The 20,571-nt window shown below is 45.1% G+C and overlaps 1 protein-coding gene across 4 annotated transcripts in view; it reads right to left on the bottom strand.

Annotated features, from left to right (window-relative positions):
• The window catches only part of TMEM131 (transmembrane protein 131), a 96,995-nt gene extending 87,849 nt beyond the window's left edge, over window positions 1–9,146 (bottom strand). For all 4 annotated transcript variants that reach the window (XM_084287115.1, XM_084287113.1, XM_084287114.1 and 1 more), the window contains exon 1: window positions 8,929–9,146. In XM_084287115.1, the coding sequence (XP_084143241.1) occupies window positions 8,929–9,109 (181 nt within the window). In that variant the 5' untranslated portion in view covers window positions 9,110–9,146. The remainder of the gene's footprint in view (window positions 1–8,928) is intronic.
• Between the last annotated feature and the right edge of the window lie 11,425 nt (window positions 9,147–20,571).

Raw genomic sequence — 20,571 nt, forward strand, 5'->3', positions numbered from 1 at the left:
AGCCATGTGAAAGGCAACCGACAAGCCCTGTGAAGATATAAAAGCAGCTGTATGATAATATGGAAGCTGCACACACCATCCTCCCTCCTGTATGACATTCAGGAACAATAACTTGTAGGACAAGGAGAATCTTAGTGCTTCCCCCCACCTCCGACAAAATAAAGCAGCTGGAGAGCTGGTGGCAAAGGCATTCCTGACAATGGTTGCTCCTGGCACCCCTACACATCCCCCTGATGGCTCCCCAGCCCGCAGAGCCACAGGGATGTGAGCACCAGAGCAGACACAGGAGAAGGCCATGGATTCCCTTCAGGACCCAGCCCTCCGTGTCCCCTGCTGTAGGAACAGAACTGGCAGACTGGCAACGCTCCGAAACCAGACTGCTCGGGGTCTCCTCAGACACACAAGCTGCATGGATCATTTGTTAAGTATTGCTTTAATGTCTCTCGTATATTAACATCCCAAGCACAATCCAATTCATTGTCATATTACTAGCAGCTGGCAAAGATGGAAAACTAATGGCTATATTGTTCTTCACATGAAAGATGGGTTTTTACTGTTTTACTGTTGAAACAAAATTTTAAAAAAAGAAATAAAAATTCTACGATCAATTTCCTTCAGTGATGCATGTGGAAGTTTCTGGATCCAATTATAGCTCAGCTTCTATCTAAATTTTATATAAATTACTACCACCATACCACCGATTTCACCAGCATGCAGGATTCTGCTGAATTACAAATATTTCCATCAGCTGTGATTAAGTTACAATGACTTCCAACTGAGTTTTTAAGGTTGTGAGGGAGGTCCAACCACAGAGTTTGGGGTGGACCTTAAGATCATCTAGGTCAACCTTCTGTTGAAAGCATGGTAAACACTGAATTTGGGCCACATTGCTTAGGCTTTTGTACAGGTTGGTCTTAAAAATCTTCAAGGACGGAGATTCCCCAACCTCCCCAAGGAATCTGCTTCAGTGTCTGACCATCCTTATAGTGAAAGATGTTCTCGTTATGCCAAGCCAGAACCAAGCATTGTAATGACCCTGATCCTTGCATACTGAGGCATCAGCTATCCACGTTAGAAATGGCCTGAACAAGTCCATGCCTGTGTTGCAGTCTCAGGCTGGCCTTCAGGCTCGTGCTGTGCATACCTGCTGGCTGCACGGTAACCTCAGCCAGCTCCATGTAGCAGAGGCACCTGCAGCAGCCCCCACCTGGTACAGGCAATTCTGCCACCTGGGTGGCCTCACCTTGATCTACAAGCGCAACAAGAAGTTCGTGCATGAACATCCTTTGTTCGACAGTAGAGATTATGAATAGAGTCACAGCACAAATTATGAATAGAGCTGTTTTCGTGTAAGGAAGTCCTATAATAGCTCAAACAACCAAAACGGGATAACCCTTCCTATGGACAGGGGCTGCACAGTATGTTGCGTGCAAACTGGAGCCTGTTCGATGATGCACGACTCGGGCTTCCCAGCATCTGAAGGGATATGAGATTACCTGTACTATTATCTCTTTATAGCATTAGCTCTGATTCAATGGTATTTTACAGAGTCCATATGACTTTCTTACTCGACTCATCACACACCAGCATATCCTGGCACAAACCAACCCTTCCCTGTTTCGATTTACGACCACTGTCCCTCAGCCTCCTGCCAAACATCTCAAGTCTGGCTCCCTTTTGTTGAGAACCACTATTTCGATATCAACAGGCTGCCCCTGCGTCCCTCCAAAGCCCCACCACCCCATGCAGCTTCCAGTCCCTCAGCCTCTCTCTCTGCATGACCATGTGTCACCTTTGTGGCCTTCCAGCGGGTCGGGGGGGGAGCAAAACTGGATGCAATGTTTTAGACGTGGTCTACTAAATGCTGAGTAAAGAGGAACAATCTCTTTGTTCCAGCTACCAGCTACGCTCTCCTGGGATGCCAGGGTACATTGCTGACTTGTATGTAGCATTTTCAGCTTGCACCCCCTGCAAATGGTTATTCTGCCTCAGATGAAGGACTTTGCACTCGTCCTTGCTGGTTTCCATAATGGTCCTGTCATCTTGTTTCTCCATCTGTTTAGGTCCCTTTGAAATGTAGCCCTGAGCACACTGACTGCACCCCAGACTCAGCACACTCCATCTGCAGCACAATGACAAAGATATTAAGTACGAGAGGTCCCTGAACAGAGCCAGGAGGAACTCCTTGTAGCCATCCTCCAAGGCAGAGCAAGCATTAACCACTGCAGGGAATAAGCCAAAGCCAAACACTGTACAGTTTATCAAGTTGCCTGGATGATTTTTACCATTATCTACAAATTCTGCCCGTAATTATTTGGGGAATATTTTGGTGCAGATCACTGATTCAGTAATTAAGTCTTTTTTTCTGTATTGCTGGATGATTTTTTTTTTTTTTACAAGCTTCAGATAACCAGCTTTTAAATCCACTTAACATATACATCAACATTTCAAATGGGAGACAAAAATCCCCTGGTGGAAGCAGCTACCATGAAAACCAGCCAATTTCTTTACTCAATTTCAGTATCTTCTATCATCTTTAGTCTGAGTCAGACTTTTCAGCCTACAGCTTACCTATTACAAAAAGAAAGGAATTTCATAAGCCATTCAGATCAGACTAGGCTGAAGCCATCCAATTTCACACTGAGAAATAAACTATCTCGAGACGTTTCCAACACAGTATGCCTGTAAGGAAAGGAGAGAACCTTCAGCTTTTAAATGCTAACATGCCCTTTTTTTTTTTTTTTTTTTTTTTTAACTTCCTCTCTGTCAACTTTGCTCAGCCATTTTTCTTTTTCACTACCACCCTCCTCTGCAATGACCCCTTCTACTTCATATCCGTGGACCTAAAAAGCAAGGCTGATGCACAGGGGCCATACAAGGAGGTTCAACAGACATAAGAGTGACAAATTATTTATATCAGAACCATGCTTGGCCATAACTTTGACCACTATTCTCACTCTCTGAAGTGGTGATTGAATCTATTTACCACCATCGTTAGCTATACTTCCTGACTCAAATGGCTTTAAAAACACTCAAACCAAGGTGTGGGGCTTTATTTTTGGTTTTGTTTGTAAGTTTAAATAACTTTTAAAAAGTCTGCCTGCACTCTGTTACACCAAATATGTACGGTCCAACCAAGATCTGGATGTCCAGCTGAAAATACACCCAAATAAGCCTCAAGGCATCCTTGTGAAGACAGATTTGTTTTATGAAGAAAATCTAATGGATACATTGGTAAAAATAACTTTAAAAAGTCGTGCATGTTATAATAGAGCTAAACAGTTCTTTGAACTAACATTTTTAGCTTCATACAGGACACAGACAGAAGTAACTGTTAGTTACATAGTTTCATTTCCTGTGTATCTCCTCCCATTACATTTCATTCAGGTGTCCTTAAAACCATTTCAATGACTATAAGAAAACTCAACCTGCTCTCAGACAGTTCTCTACTGCTATGCACGCCAGGCAATAGGAGAAAAGAGGTATTAAAAAGGCCTCCAAGACAGTCTCAGTGAGAAAAGTAGCATCGCATTGCAATCCTTCAGCTCTTTATGACTTCCACTGCTGGAGGGAGAAAAGGCACCTGAATTTGTTCATGTAATATACCAGAGTACAAGTTACCCAAGCCAGTTTATCAGAAAATGTTGAGTTTTTAAGCAGATACCGCATCACATCTTTGCTACAGTCAGTAGGTTTCTAATTATTCCATGCAGACATTTCAGAAAACAGAAATAACTTATATTTCTGCATTGCTATTTAAAATGTTACCAGCTGCCTCTGTACAAACCGGTATCTGACACTTGTATTTATATCTAGAAAGATAAATACCTCCCCTTTAACTCTAATGGTCACCGATTCCTTTGGCTTCCTTGATCATGATTTTAAATTACAAGCCTTACAGAAGGAAAAAAGGGAAAATTGCGGCAGGAGTTACTGCCACCAGATCTGGCCTTAACACCCAATGCAAGAAGGAAATGTGCATCCACCATCTTGGCATTTAGTCATCAAAAATGTTGAAATACCAACACTTTTTTTACATGGAAAATAAATAGCTTTTCAAATAACTGTAGCTCCGGCTCTGATGTGGTGAGTACCGCAGATGAAGGGCACCAGCTGGGTCTGAGCCGAGCGCCCAGCATGCTCACCCCCTGCAGCCACCACACACGGCGGGCTGGGTGTGAGCTCCAGAGGCCGCTGGCCAAAAGCAGGTCCAGTGAGAGCAGGCCCACCAAGGCGCTGCACAGCCCAGCTCCCAGCACCACCACAAAGAGCACAGGGCTGCTTCAAAAGCTGCCTTTTAAATGGGGAGAGAGGCAGGGCCCCCCCCACGGCCCTGCTACACCCGGGTGGGCTCCCGCTGTGGAGGCACCACAGCGGAGAGCAGCTATGAGCAGAAGGAAGACCCATCTCCACTGCCTTTTATCCTTGCCAAACCCACAAACACAGCAACGAACCAAACTGGTTCTAGGTTGCTCTTCTGTCACAGGACTTTTACTGCTGGTTATGCATGAACCACAGCATCCGCCATTTACTGTCCGACTCCCAGCGGATTCACCAGCGCGCAGCTTGAAGGCCTCTTCACACTTGTGAACTCGGTCAGTCACGCCGGGGAGCCGTGGTATGCTTATCTTTAAGCAGAGCTGAAGTGGCTAGGTTGTGAAATAAAGTGATACGTAGCAGATGATTGAGCTGTACTGCAACCAGCTGCGATTTTAAAACGCACAAATGTATCCAAATGACTCAACTCGTATTGCAACGCTGGCAATCAATTACAATTACAACCAAAAGGCTTGAATCAACCAGGGCCCATAGACTTCCTCATCAATGCCCACAGACTTCTGCAAAGTTTGGAGGGACCTTATCACGTCGGGCACTGCCCAAGTACACAGTACATTTCCCCCTGCGAGTGAGGGAACCGCAGCCTGCCTCACACAAACCATGTAGCTGGATGCTGCTAGGGGAAAAAGAGATGCAGAGGAGGGAGGAACAGCTACTTCAAGATTACACACAAGGTCACGGAAAATACGGGGCCTGAGCTTCCTGTCCGCTGCCTTACAGTATTTGCTTACACTTAATTTCACCCAAAGATCCTGTGAATGAGTTTGAGACCTTCCAGTCCCAGCACGTGGTCACTACTTATCACTCATGAAGCAAAGATACAGCGCCAGCCCGACCAGCTCTCCCAAAGTTAAGCTGCAAAAACACAGCGAGACAGCATGGACAATTTTTGTTCTCACGGACCTTTCCTCACACCAAACATGATTTTATTTCACGTGCTACTTCAGCTACTACAGTGTTTTCAGGTTGACCGAGGTCATTCTTTCTGGATCACAATTTCATTTATGTCAGGGTCAAAACATTAGCATTAAGATCGATGGTAGGATGCTTTACATTAGTTCTAACAGCAGGATAAGAGAAACAAGCAGAGTACGAGAAGAGGTTTTTTAATGTTATTTTAAGCACATAAGCTGTCTCCCACATCACCTTCTTGCATTAGTTTACTTTTGATACTCATATGAAGTATCCCAGGTTACTGTTTTAGATATAAGCAAAAAGAAAGAGCTACCTGTCCCCGTTCAGACAATGATAAAAGCAGAACCACCCCAGCAGCCCAGTGCACCGTCCTAACAACAGGAACACCCTTCAAGCTCATTATATTAGCGATCATTTACACTCGGTCGCTGCCTTAGTTTCATAGATATTAGTACAAAATATGTCAAGCCTTAGAAGAAAGAACATTCATCATTTTCACTGATTTAGCTGGTATCAAAACTTAGATGTGTAAGTAGAAGTTTTTCCCAGATTCAGCACTAGGATTTGAATTCAAAAATTACAGCTAGGGATTGAACCTAGCCTAAATATCCATCTTGTATCACATTTGTGAACAACCTGTAGGGTAGGTAACAGAACTATCAGAATAGTTTCAAAGGACTTTCAGTCAGCTCTCCAAACAAAAAGCAGCAAAATTCTCAAAAGCAACTTTCGTATAATATGAAGATTTTTTTTTTAGGAAGTTTCACACTGAATAGGAACAAAGGAACAAGCACAAAACAATTCCCAGGTTTTAAAGCATGCTCATGGCAGACATTTGTTTTCAAAACATAATACTGACCCTGGGCTTATGGCATTACTACAGCCTCCTTCAACCTGAAGCCCACAAGGATATTTTGACACCCCCTCAAAAAAAAACAACAAAAACCACACGCTCATATATAAAAATTGAAAGTTGTCCTCAATCCAAGTGGCAACACAGTATATGGTAATTACACCAGGAAGGGATGAGTCTACAAAAAGCCTGAAAATCATATGTATTTGCAAAAGAAACTCTTAAGTTATATTTTCGCTCCTCCCAGATGGCAGGCAGCTCTGAGACTGAAAGCACCACTTTCTTCCTGTCATGTCATTCTTCTGCTACAGGTTCACAGATTTCCCAAGTGACAGAACCAAAACAAAAAAAATGTAACAACTTTCTTCTCAGTCTTACTCATTCCTCAGTAATACGGGGTCACTGAGGACCCAGCTAGACAAAGAAAAAAGAAGTCACACATCCGTATTTAGTCTGAAATTCATGCTTATATTTTTTGGCCAGTCTACATAGTTTTCTCTGCTCTCATGTTTTTTTCATGTACTTTCAACAAGCTCTATTTCCCTAACACAGAGCGAGCATACAGCAACACCACTTTTTCCTCACGAGTTTGATTTACAGCTTGTATACACAAAGGATTTGAGTTTTGCTTTCTGCTGTTAGACAAATGGCAAAGCTGTTTATTTTCCATTTTTACTCCCAAACTCTAACTAGGACTGGGGACCAGAAGCAGCCACGTCAATCTGAAATACGCTGGCATCATTATTCTTCTTACTTGTCACAGCTCCACAAAGGACGGCTTGCTGCTCCTACTCCAGAGGCACATGAAGCAAGCATTACTCTTCTGTGCATCGGCTCTGTCCTTCCCCCCGCTTCTCCTCAAACACATGCACAGTAGAAGAAAGCGTTCTCCTCCTTCATTTTTCACTCTGTTTTTGTGATATTCTGCTTTATTATTCTCTCAGGTCTGTCATCCACCTGAGCGCCTGCTCTTTTTTTTTTTTTTTCCTCCCTGCAGCATCTTCTCTGGAATTGTACTGCACCGAGCCTTCCTACAGTCACCTTCACCTGAGCGCTGCAGAAATAGGACGGGAGCAAGAACACACAGCCTCGGTTCCACCTCCTCTCCACAGTTTCCTTCCTGCAGCTGTAGTAAAACACATACATCCACGTTTGCGGGATGGAAAGGATATTCCTATTTTCTTACTTCCTGTTTTTTTTTTTTTTTTTTTTTTAAACAGTGTCTTACTATGTTTAACTTGACACAACGTAGTAGAAGCTGAGGTGCCAAACAACAGAGGCAGAAATGCCCTCCCCTCCCTTCCTCCGAACTACCACTTCATCTCGAGCTCCTACCTACTGTCCAAACTGGTCCTTCCTCTTCTGAGCTCAATCACTGCCCCTTGCAGAATGGCACTTAGATTGCAGTTAAGATCAGCGGGACTGGATCTCACAAGCCATCATTTGAAGAGCCTTACTTTAAAAATCCACTGCTTCTTATTTTTGTTTCGTTTTGTTGTTATCTTCTTTCCAGGGCTACACACGTGCATTGTACTCAAGAAAACACTGGAGACAATATTTTTAAACATATGATCCACAAACGCAGGCCATCAAAGAATCATTCTAAAGAATCCATGAAAGATGAATTTAAAAAACAGCAGAAACTCAGGACACCCAACAAAGACTTATTCGTAAGCTTAAACATACTACTTGGAGTCTGCACACAAGGAATACATTTTAAATAACGAACTGTATTAACACAAGGAAATGGGATCAGTACAAAATCTTCCATTTTCATGAAGGGCTTCAAGCATATCTTTTGAAACTCTGTGAGCCAAAAACTGCCTTCATTTATCCAGGAACACCAAGGAAGTCCATAGAGAAACAGCAGTCTCTCTTCCACATATCAACAAAGCCATGCAAGGAAGTCCGTAGAGAAAGAGCAGTACCTCCTCCACAAACCAACAAAGCCATGCCACAGCTCTAGCTGTCCCAACTTCCAGGGCATGAATCAATCCCACGACATTGGCATATGACATCTCCGACGGCTCTCATATACTCACGTAAGCTATTACACGTGAAGGAATGCCATCAAAACCAGAGTTAAAAACACACGTTTCTGAGGCACCTGCATTTGAGCTATTCTAGGAGCACGAGACGCTACGGACTGAACCGAGAGACTTGCATGTTTTTGTTGCTGTAATACCGAGGCTTTTTTACGCTGTTTTCTACACGCTGAATTCTCTGAAAACGACGAAACGGAGTGGACGATGCGAGCCAAAACTGATCGCTTTTAAGACTGACATCATTGCATTTGCAGAAAAGGGTGTCAATGAGGAATTCCTTGCACCGAGACGTCCTTTAGGGAAGGGAAGGGTTCCGTATCCGTGCCTGTGCTGCTACCTGCACTGTTGGGATCCTCATGGCTCGCTCCAGAGGCACTGTTAGGACAATCTTTGCCACCCCCTACCCCGTGCCCTTCCAGCTCTGCCTCCTCACCCTCCTACCCCCCTCCAAGCCCTCTCTCAGCGCAGCAGCTCGCAGGCAGCGCGATCCCTGCCTCCCCCCATCCCCGGGGCTGGCCGAGCCGGGGGGCTGCCTGCCTTTATCTCCCCTTCACCCCCCTCCCTTCCCCTCCTTCCCCTTTCCCCCGGCCGCCCGCTCGCCCTGGCTCGCTCCCCGCTGGCCGCCTGCCGCCGGCCCTTTTTTGTCCTCCCCTCGCCGCGTTTAAAGGGCAGCCTCCACAGGAGCAGGGGGCAGGAGGCAGAGCCCAACTAACAACGGCCCCAACGGCTGAGGATGAGGAGGAGGAGGATGAGGAGGAAGGGCAGAGGGGCGCTCACCTTCCTTCTCGGCCTGGGCCGCGTGGAGCAGCACGGCCAGGGCGAGGCGCAGCGCGGCGCCCCACCACGACGCCGCCGCCGCCACCCGGGTGCTGCCGTGACGAGGCGGGGAGCGGGAGCCGGGCACGGGCACCGCCGCCGCCGCCTCCTCCATCCCCGGGGCCGCCGCCGCCGCCGCCATCGCGCTGCCGCCGCCGGCCGCGGGTCCGCCGCCTCTCCCCCGGGCCGCGGCGCGCGCGCGGAGGAGCTCGCCGAGGGGGCGGGGCCTGGGGGCGGGCACCGGGGAGGGAACGGAACGGGAACGGGGCGGGGAGAGGGAGGAGGGAGCGGGCGCCATTTTGGGTGAGGGCAAGGCGCCCCCTTCCCTTACCCGTAGGCCCACGGAAGACCCTTCTCATACACACGTATTTTCCCTTTTAACGCGACTTTACGCTTCCTTTAATATCTGCTCTCCACGAAAACCCATCTCTTCATTTTTCTCCCCTCGAAGCCTCACGGCTCGCTCTCATTATTCCCCCCACCCCCAAACCGTGTCGACGGCTCTTCTGCCCGCTCTCAAGATGGCGGTGGCGGAGCGCCCGTGTGGAGGCAGGGGGCTGCCCGCTGAGGGCGTCCCTGCATGGCGGCCGCCGCCTGTTAACCCCCTTTTGTCCCCCCCCCCCCCTGCACCCCTGTCGGCAGCCCTAAGAGGATGGAGAGCACTGGGGGCCCTCCCTGCAAGGAAACAGTCTCCCAGTAGCGTGGCATCAGCATTAAAACCCTAGGCAAGGGGGCTGTTGCACACCTCGCGCAGGGTGTGAGGAGTGGTGTGATGCCAGCCATGTGTAGGGGAAAGGCAGAAGTCCCCCTCCAGCCATTTTAGCAATGTGCGGCATTTCTGCCTTCACAAGACATGGGATGGAAAGTGCGGTTGGAGGGCATGTGCCTTATTACAAGTACAGGTTGCACATCCGTCAGACAAGGTGGCTTTGGGAGCTTTGCACCAGCGATGAAAGGAGCCCCGGGTGTCCGCTTTCCAAGGTTGGCAGGGATGCTGCCAAAGCCATCTCGGACAAAGTGTCAGAGGGAAAGGGCTGTGGTACAAATGGTTTGTGTTCATTGATGAACTGCCTTAGGGTTTTAGAGTAAAATGCTGCATGCACCAGTGCTCTCCAGTCATTCATTTCCGTACAAGGTCAGCATCCCATATCGGGTCTGAAGTTCTTGAACATGTGGTCATGTTTTAGCTTCCACAGCAGCATAATGGATTTGGATAGCATAGTAGATCCAGAGTCTCAAAGGAACTCACTGATGCACAGACTAAAAAAAAAAAGTGAGTAACATTTATTATGGCTCTTACACAATCATACTATACACTGTTCTTTATTGTCAAGAACACCCCAAAGAGACATTGAAATCCTGTATATCATAGCTTTCTTGGACTATGGCCACAGCATCAAGTAGGTTTATTCTTGAAAATGGAAAATTAGTAACACTGGGTCGAAGGCTTCCGCAGCAACAGTGACCATTTCCAGAAGACATGTTGTATGAGAAATCAAATTAAAGGCCTCTATGTAAATATTCAAGCTGCATAATTTTTTGACCACTGCACTGAAAAAGCATGTATGTGAATGAGTGACTGGGGATCATGAGTCCCCGTTAACGTTTCTCAGAACCACCCAAACCACAGTGAATATGAAGTCAGATCAATGCTGTGAGCAGAAGCCCACATGTTGACATCTGTGGGGAATAGGTATGTACATCAAAGAGCACAAATTAAGGACTCAGAAAGACAAACAGCAGTTAGTGCTGCTTCTTTATCCCAGTGGATGTTGCATGATCTTGATTTTACCTTCTTAACTAGTCTTCTACTGTACACACATCACTTTTCTGGGAAAAGAAGTCAGCTTTTTTTCTGTTTATTCTATTTTAAATCTGATGTTGCACAACTGAGCAACCAGGCTTTCTCACTGTAATTCATGCTGTAGCGCGTTCCACAACTAAAATGAATGGGAACTCTAATGAAACTAAGATGTAAGGATGGCAAAATCTGCCTCAGAGTAAAAATGGAAATACCAGCTGTGTTATTAAAAAAAAAAAAAAGGCTATGAAATAAAATGAGATAACAACTGCAAGTCCTACCATTATGGTATGTATGAATCTTAAACCTTACAGTATAAAAATACAGCCAGTTTTTAATTGTTCTGTACACAGAATGTCTTTCTCCAAGGATATTATTAGATGTGTAGAAAACAAATAGCTCACAGTACATATTCTCCCTTTCATCTTTGTCCAGAACTCCCACTGTTTTCAGTCAAGAGTTCTGTGAAGGAAAAAACAATACAATATGGTTCAATGTCTGTAAATGATAAAGCAAAAGGCATTCTGTTAATTTATTTCTGAATTAATCTGGGTTATATTATTTCATACATGTTTGAGGCTCTTCAAGCTGCTTGGCTTATGCATGCAGGGCATATGAATATTAATATTTGGATATTGCAGTATTACTTGAGCCTATTGAAGGGTTTTTAAAAATACACAGTTCTTCTACTAAAAGAAATAAATTATGATGGGACATAGAACATAGTTCTTATGGAAATATAATTCCACAGATGAACAGAAACTGTGTGAGTACTGAGGCACTGAAGTTCAACAACTGATTAGTCATATGAAGGAACACCCACTTCTACTGGAGAACGTCAGAAATACTTTGAAATGGGCAGTCATGACTCTGTAGTTATTCTCAGCTTTGTTACAACGATTGTTAAAAAATGTTAAATGGAACACAAGAACGTACAGTCAGTCTACCTTCAGTGTTGGCTACCTTCAGTGGAAAGTTGTGTTCTTAAAGACTGCAATATTTACTGACCTATGGCAGTTTAAAATATTTCTCCTCTGCATACCCAAGTGTCAGTTTCCAACTGTCATGGAAGTTACCTACACTGATAGTTTAAACTCTTTTTCTAGGCAAGGAACAACCAGAACTGCTGAAATACAAACGTGCAGTTTCCATCCTGACATCTTTGCAATGGAGGCAAAAGCTTTTCAGAGAGTGGTGGAGCAGTTAGTTAGAAGCCATAGCTTTGTCAGCTGCTGGTATTCATTAGGGGTTGTCTGTCAGACTCCTAAAACTGTAAATGGATGTTTGGACCACCTCAGAGGGTTACCTCTTCTGTGAGACACTGATCAAATCCAGTTGATGTTGCACTGTTCATGGGACCCCTTTCACAGGTGCAGCAGGGAGCCAGTAACTCTCAGTCGGAATTGTGGACTCCTAAACTGGCATGGAGATTTCTGTTGTCAGTATACCCCAGGTTACCTTCACTTTGCTTTTAAAAGATGTTGAAAATGGTTTAAAATATATCAAGAAAAGAAAGAAATGGGGAGACAGGAAGCTGTTGAACCATCCAGTCAGTTTCCTGCCAGTGGAGACGTACTTCTGGTAGATCATTTGGAAATATATTTCAAGTTCATTTTAAAATGATTTAACTCAAAGAATTCCTACCACTTCCTCAAAAAAAAGAAAAAAAAGAAAAAAAAAAAAAGAATAATAATAATTGCATAAACCCTGGCTCTTCATTGCCAACAAAGCTTTCTGATATTCAGTCTTTACCCACCCTCTTTTCCTTTACTCCTACTTGTTCCCATATATATAAACCCAAGATTTTCTCCCCATCCTTAAGGTTTACATTACTTAAGCATTTGCCAGCTGGAGACATGCTTCCGTCTACCTCTGCTTTAAGATGTATTTAATACTAGATGTATTTAGCTCTTTTAACCTTTTTGTATAGCACAGCTCTTCCGGATAATTCTTGCTGCTGTTCCTTAAATTGCCTCATTTGCCTTGGAGTTATGATGGATTGCACAGAAACGCTGCACATACCAGCATTGAGTCTGCTAGGGAAAAGTTGTCCTTTCAGAAACGTTTCAATAAACTTGAGCTGCCCAAATGAGTTTGCATCACTTCGGCATCTTGCATCACTTGGCTATATTTTTGAGCTAGTACCAGGCACCCCGCAGCTGGGTTTACTGCTCTGGGAATCTGTGGCTTGTCTTTTACTTGCTGATACTTTGCAGCTCTGGGTACTCAGCAGGACCTGTGAGCTAAAGGCAAACCCTGCAACCAAGGATGAGCGGCTCAGGGCTCCCTCCTGCTTCATTATCCATGGCAGCTGCAAGTCATTGAAGGACTTTGTTTCCAGCATTTTATTTATGGCATTGCGAAACTGGTGCCTTGAAGAAAACAGAGGAGATATGATATACTGGAATTTTAATATTCAAGTTTGTCTACAAGATTTATTTGCAGTGAACCCTTGTTCCTTTTTTCTTCATTCCATTATTCTCTAGATAAACAGTGGTAAACTTGCTTCTTTTTTATCCTTTGTTTGATTTTAATTTTCTGTTCAATTTATCATTCATATGACCATGCACCTAATTTAGAATCCAAAATGTCACATCATTTTTGTGAACCTATTGAGAGAAAAAAAACCTTTCTTTCTTTAAGTATTTTAGATTTTATGAACTAAATGCATTGATCCAGAAAAGACTTCCTCAAAGAAGGGGGTGAACAACTTCTGGTTGGTCTTGGTATTTATGACAGCTGCTTGTGCTGTGAGAGCTTCCTTTCAGCTTTGTCATGATAAAGACCACCACGCTGTGTGATTTGGGCCTACCAGTTTCCTTTAATGAAGTAAATTAGACGGTATTTTAAGGGCAATAGTAGTAGCTGTGGTAGCTCTATGGTGAACTGTGATGTGAACTGTTGCTGTGGATATGACACTTTGGAGGGAAGGAAGAGACCTCGACAGGCTTGAGAGGTGAGCCTGTGTGAACTTCATGAAGTTCACCAAGGCCAAATGCAAGGTCCTGCACCTGGTTTGGAGCAATCCCAAGCACCAATACTGGCTGAGTGATGAGTGGATAGAGGGCAGCCCTGTGGAGAAGGATTTGAGGGTACTGGTGGATGAAAACTCAATACGAGCTGGCAATTGTGTGCTTGCAGCCCAGAAAGCCAACTGAGTCCTGGGCTGCATCAAAAGAAGCGTGGCCAGCGTGGTCAAAGGAGGTGATTCTCCCCCTCTGCTCTGCTCTCATGAGACCCCACATGGAGCCCTGTGTTCAACTCTGAGGGCCCCAGCATAAGGATATAGACCTATTGGAGGGGGTCCAGAGGAGAGCCACAGTGATGATCAAAGGGCTGGAGCACCTCTCCTACAAAGACAGGCTGAGAGAGCTGGGGTTGTTCAGCTTGGTGAAGAAAAGGCTCCAGGGAGACCTTACAATGGCCTTCCAGTACCTAAAGGGGACCTACAGGAGAGATGGGGAGGGAGTCTTTGTCAGGGACTGATAGGACAAGGGGTAGTGGATTTAAGCTAAAAGAAGGTGGATTATAATTAGATATTAGAAAGAAATTCTTTACTGTGAGGGTGGTGAGGCGCTGGCACAGGCTGCCCAGAGAAGCTGTGGATGCCCCATCCCTGGAGGTGTTCAAGGCCAGGCTGGATGGGGCTTTGGGCAACCTGGTCTAGTGAGTGGCATCCCTGCCCATGGCAGGGAGGGGTGGAACTGGATGATCTTTAAGGCCCTTTCCAACCCAAACCACTCTGTGATTCTGTGATTCTACACATATCTTTTTGTTGCATGCAATGGGCATTAACCTTGTTCATTTGACCACGGCTTTATGTTTCCCTGGTGCTGAATCTGTGTCATGCAATTGCCATAGCACAGCCCATCTCTTATGTTGTGATGCCTGCACCAGAGAGACTTGGTTGGTCTGATCTGGGGTGACCCATGGCATATAAGTTTGATATGTAAAAGGTGAAGACACTGAGAGGAGCCTGGCTAGAAGTGGGTATTGCACAGCTGTACTACAGTGACATGAGCTCTCAGTGCTGAGTGACTGCACGGATCACTGCTATTTGACCTAACTTGTTATCAGTGTCCTCGTGCCCTACTCATCCCATGTGGTGGTGTGCTATGGGGACATAGTGAACCTGGGAGATACAGCACAAAGGGTTCAGTCCTGCCACAAAGTCCAACACAGCAGAAGACTTCAACACCAGTTTAGTTCTGTGCTTAAGAGTAGTGTCAGAGAAGGGAACTGTTCCCATTTGACCATGTCTTTGTCGGATGTCTTACTGGTACGCTCCCAGCTTTCCAGTTTCAGTCCCCAAGGGTGCAGCGACACAGCCCACTCGGGCTGCCAGCACAGTTGTATTGCCTCCACAACGCTTGGCAACCTGGCAAATTTTCTTTTCTGGTGGTGTAGCTGATAGGTGTTCTGTTGTCACAGCAAGGTATGTGATATTTATTCCTCCCATACGCTCCACTAATACAGCAAGGCTGGAACTTTGTAGCACGCAACTCCTCTCAAGACTGGCCTGGTTCTTTGCTGAACTGCAGAGAAGAAATTGAGGGTTGCTGACGTGTTATCATAGTGTGGTACCCACAGAATCATCCTAGATGGGTGCTACATGTGCTCAGTTCTGTTAAATTTTCTGCTGAAAGAGAAGGTATTGAGTGCAAAACCACTCTTGCATGCAGAAGCAGTCTATTGATGCAAAAGAAGGAGAGAGCAAAGAGGAAGAAATAGAAAAGGAATAGTCCTGATCTGAGTGTGACCAAGCAAATACCCTAGTCAGCCCAAAGATACATAGATGACATTCTTAAATTCCTAATGCTTTTCTGAGTGTTGAAACTTCATTATAAACCTTTTTTTTTTTCTTTGAGTTAAATGGGATTCCACCAAAATGGTGATATGCTCAGCTACATGTGTGTTTTCTGGTGAGCACATCCAGGTATGCTCTACCGAAGGATATCTGTGCCTAGGTGAAAAGATACCAGTTAGCTACTCAGACTTGGCAAATACAAGTGATTTTAATGGGAAATTGAAAACGATCAACGTGCTTGATCATTTATCCAGTTGTCTCCGTGCAGGTTCAGAAGCCCAGCTAAAGACACCTCCATCTGAAGTTCGTGGACTGGGTTTATTCACTCCCAGACTAGCTGCCAATGCACGTAGAGCCCAGACATCCCTACCAGATGTCCCTAGCAGGACGTTTTTGTGAGATGCTGTTGATTTCAGTTCATCAGGTGAACAAAGCAATACATGAAGCATGCAGAGAGGGCATACATCAGGGGCAGTGTCACCTGTGGATTCTGGTTACTGTCTGGGCCCCTCATCCTCAAAGAAGGAGACAAAAGTCATAGACATCTGTGCATGGAGATGAATTTGCGGGATGAGGCAGGATGAAATTGTGATGATAAGATTTGATTAAATGGCCTTAAAACTTGAAAGCAGGTCTATCTGCTTGTTTCTGCCTTCTGTGCTTGTGACGTCTCTTCTCAGCTTTTAAAACTCTCTTCTGGACAAGCACGAAGAGTTTGATGATTACCTCCTCCTTGCCCTTCAGACGGCTCTAGATATTTTCTCCATCTAAGCTGCGTCATATGCTACATGATATGAAGACTGAGTAGGAGGATGTCTGGATTTTCCTGTCCTTTCAGGTAGCCTGTTATAATTCAAAGTGGCATTATGGGTATACACTTTGGGTGTGCACTTCTTCTTTTTTGGTCTTCTGCTGTCTCTTTCATTTCTCTTTCTGGGTTGGATTGTATAAATGATGGTTCTTCACTGTTGGCTGACTTCCCCTTTGCTGCTGTGGGTAAAGATTTCTTTCAGTTCTGCAAGTTAAAATAGAAAAAAAAAAAAAAAAAAAGAGAGAGAGAGAGAAAGAGCAAAATCTGGGGTAGGCTCTCATGATGCAGCTTTATAGCTTTGAACAGGCTTTCACTGGTATTTTATTGCTATGGACTGATGGACATCACTGTAACATGTCTCCAAGCTCATCCTCTCCCATGCTGGGGAATAAAGGCTCCCAAGGAGAAGCATGGCAATATTTATGGACTGGAGTTAACCCCAAGGTCTGTAGACTGCAGTAGTGACATCATTTGAGGCTGGCTTTGCCTTATTTGTGACCTCCCCATATTATTTTAAAATATGCTGTGCTGTCCTTTTTGTGCTGTAGGCTCTGGGGGAAAGAGCGGGGTCTGCAGAGCTGAGGGAGGGAGCTCACGAGTGTCATCTCCTCCCCTTCACCCTTCAGAGGAGATACCAGGTCTGCCAGTGCAGACAAAAAAGCGGTGGCACCAGCTGGGCTGGACAGGAGTAACGCAGCTCCTGCAAGAGGCTGCATTTACAGCGTGGGGCTGAGCTGTCTACGAGCAGGTTGTAGCAGGTGCTTTGGGAACTGGCTCATCCTAACTGGGTTAATGTGTGCTTCTGTCCTGCAAAATTGTATCTCTCAAATCCCAGATGCGCATAAGCTGAGAGGTGGTTGAGTGTGAAACATCCCAGTCTTTTGCTGCACACGGGAGTACAGAAAGATTCAAAAGCACTCACTTGGATTAGGAGCTGCAGTGGATTACAGGGACAGGGAAGCTTGTCCTGAAGCTCCTGAATAAGCAGTTGATTTTCTTAAGAATGAAATACTGAATGTTGAATTTTCTTGAAGAATGGATTGTTTTGCATAAGAACCAGCTGCTCTTCATCCACATCCCACCAGCAGAAGAAGAGCTGTCAGCCTTGCCTGTCCAAACTATAGGTGCCTGGGCACACATCAGCATGGAGGTGCAGTTGCTTTTAACAGAAAGAATGGGGGAGAGAATGGAGAGCCACAAAAAGACAGCGTTAAAGGATCCTATACGTACCTGTAGGGTTATGTCTAGCTGGATGAGTGTGGGTCATTGCTTGTCTACTCTTTTGCTTTGAGCTACCAGGATGCAGGCCAGCTCTGATAAGAAAACTGAAACCACAGTGGTGTGACACTGTGCTTGCATTTACCATAACCACTCTCCAAGCAGGGTTTACCAACACAGCTCTTAGCTTTCTGGTCAGTGCAGCTACCTAATATCCAGACCAATCTGGCTTGCATCCAGCCAGCTCAGACCACAGGCAGCTGCATGTAGTGCCCTGCACAGGCACTTTATCCTCACTTACATTTTTCTTTGGCTCATTACAGTTGTCAGCTATCACAGTGGCTTCTGCAGCAGTCGTGCATGGGCAAGAGCAAATTGTCAGTCCTTCTCTGAACTGCTCTTGCGACAACAGCATTCTTGGTATATAATTTCATCTCTTTTGGATTGTTCAAGTAAAATGTAAGAATGAGAATGTATTGAGGCCAAAGAGGGGAAAAATGAAAAACAGAACGGCTCTAAGCTATTACTTATTTAAAGTCACTTTGAAATGAAATTAAGCTTTTCAAAGATGAATGGGTTTCTTATGACTCCAAAACAAGCAATGAGCAACAAAATCCAGACTTGCTTGTGCAGAAATGATTTAGGTGGTGAATGGGGAAGAGATGCTCCTAGTGGGCTGAGTTGCACAAAGTACACTTGCAAGTTCTTGAAAAACCCACGTAGGAGGGAGTCCCACAGCAAGTTTGTAAACTGATATGACTCAACATCATCCAGATAAGGTTTTCACAGGGGAACAGAAGACAAAACCTCTGATCTTGGTTGCTGTCATAGAAGACAGGGTAGTAAATGGTCCTGTTAGTGTCTCAATCATAGCTTACGCAGGCCGTTGTATTGCCGACATTCCTTTGCTTCGTATTGTACCAGTATTGTACTTTGACACAGTGCGGCTGTGTGAGTGTTTCAAGGGAAATCGATAGTTCTTCCAAGAGGAGGCCACCAGGGCCGGGTGTGTCAGAAGAAAGGCACAAGATGAAAAGCCACCGAAGGGACTTCCTGGCCAGGAATTATGCAGCAGGCCGTCAGCCTGCTTTCGTAGGAACAGAAGTAAAAGAAACATCCTGAGAGAACTGAACCATCCAGGCAAACAGTGACAGACGGATCTGGGAAGTCCAGCTTCTCCCTCAAGCAACGTCTGCTGGTGCTGGAAATACTCAGAAAGCCACGCTGCGCTTAAAATGAAACAAACAAATAAATCTACAAGAAGGAAACAAACAAGCCAAGATAACGAATTAGCAGACAAAGTACACGCTTGCTGTGATAAAATGGCATTTTGACAATAAAGCTGCATGAAATGCTCCCTTGCATTTGCACAGTGTCAGCCATACAAGATAGAGAACAAAGATCATTCAGGGCCATAATCAGGAGTCTGAGCCCTACCAGTTCTGGTCTCATCCAGAACTTGCAGGTAATAACCTCCTGGTCCTGCCCCCAAAATGTTTATTTATCATCCCTTCTGGTTTACCTGCATGTTTCTCCTAAAATATGCAGAATGCAAACCACTTGAAAATATCAGTAAGTGAAGCTTCAGTAGATTCTTGTGTGGTTTGTAACTTGTGATCCATTCAGAGCCAAGAAACAGAGATGCTAAATGGTTACACTCAGAAAGCACAGAAAGGCAGGGAGAGGGAAAACCATGGCCTTGAACCATGTTATTTATATAGAAGACCTATACTTTTATAAATAGATGAGAAAGCATACTTTTTAAAAAATGATGTGCCTAATAAATAAAAAGTGGTGCTACAGTGAAATTATATGAAGTTCTCAAACTTGTTACTACACTGGATCATTGATAAATAAACGTGTTGGTACCCTAGTGGCTACCTCTATAGAAAGCTGTAGTAAGCTTCTGGAGCACAAGTGAAAACTGAATTATTCATAGTTTAGCTTGTCATTTCTTTTCATGCTTCATATCTTTGAAAACAGTGTCATTTTTAGCTCTTCAAAATACATAGGCACCAGTGTCGTTTTTGCAAAACTATGTATTTTAAGGAGGGTGTTTAAACAGTGCTGGCAACTTCATCTTCCTAAATGTTAGTGTTCTGGTTTTCATCTATATAAAGAAAGCGGGTTTGCAGTGGAAAACCAAGTTTTTAAGCTCAAAAACTATGGTTAGAAAAAATATTTTGAAAATGAAAACATAAATGAAAAAATAACTGTGTTAAAATCGGACTACGATGCCTGCTGCAATATTACTGTCACTGGTGCAGTTGCTGTGGAGAGCAGTACAGGTATAAAGGCACAGGAATTGACTTGTAGCTATTCCAGCAGGGCAGAGCCCCATGAATCATCCTATGAAGCACACATCAAATCCTTTTATGTAAACATCATACCGGGCTGGCTCTAATTCCCCATGCACCCTACGAGGACTGCTGATGTGGCATTCCCCAAGCGCACATTTGCTTTGCGTAATTGTGGGCAGTCGTCCTCCGGCACCGTGTGCCTAAGTGTAAGCTTCTACATCGCCTGCTATGGGTGAGCAAAAATAGATGGGGAAAAGCAAACTCTGAGCATGGCCACGTGCTCACCAGGACACCTCCTACACCTCTCGTGGCCATGGCTCCCCCAGGAGACAGGATACATCCTGTGCACCACAGTCCCATGCCTGGATCCAAGCCCATGGAGACCCAGACCATGTCCTGCTGGGTCTGCATCATCGTGCAGGGGCTCCAGAGCCACGTCTCTGCCATCACCTGAGGCTTCCCAGCAGCCTTCTGCTCCAGTACAGTCTGCTGAGGGCCCGTCTGTGTTCACAGCAGTGTTTAATTTGCTGAATCAGGACTCCGCGAACTGATTCAGACCTAGGTTTTGGTGACTAATGCCAGGCACTCCCTTCCTCCTAGGCAGCAGTAGCTACTCAGTGCTCCCGAGCCCTGTTCAGCCAGGCAGCTACAGGGCTGGAGACCAGCT

The sequence above is a fragment of the Netta rufina genome (assembly GCF_964035555.1).
Source record: "Netta rufina genome assembly, chromosome: 1".
In the NCBI taxonomy this organism is placed as follows: Eukaryota; Metazoa; Chordata; class Aves; order Anseriformes; family Anatidae; genus Netta; species Netta rufina.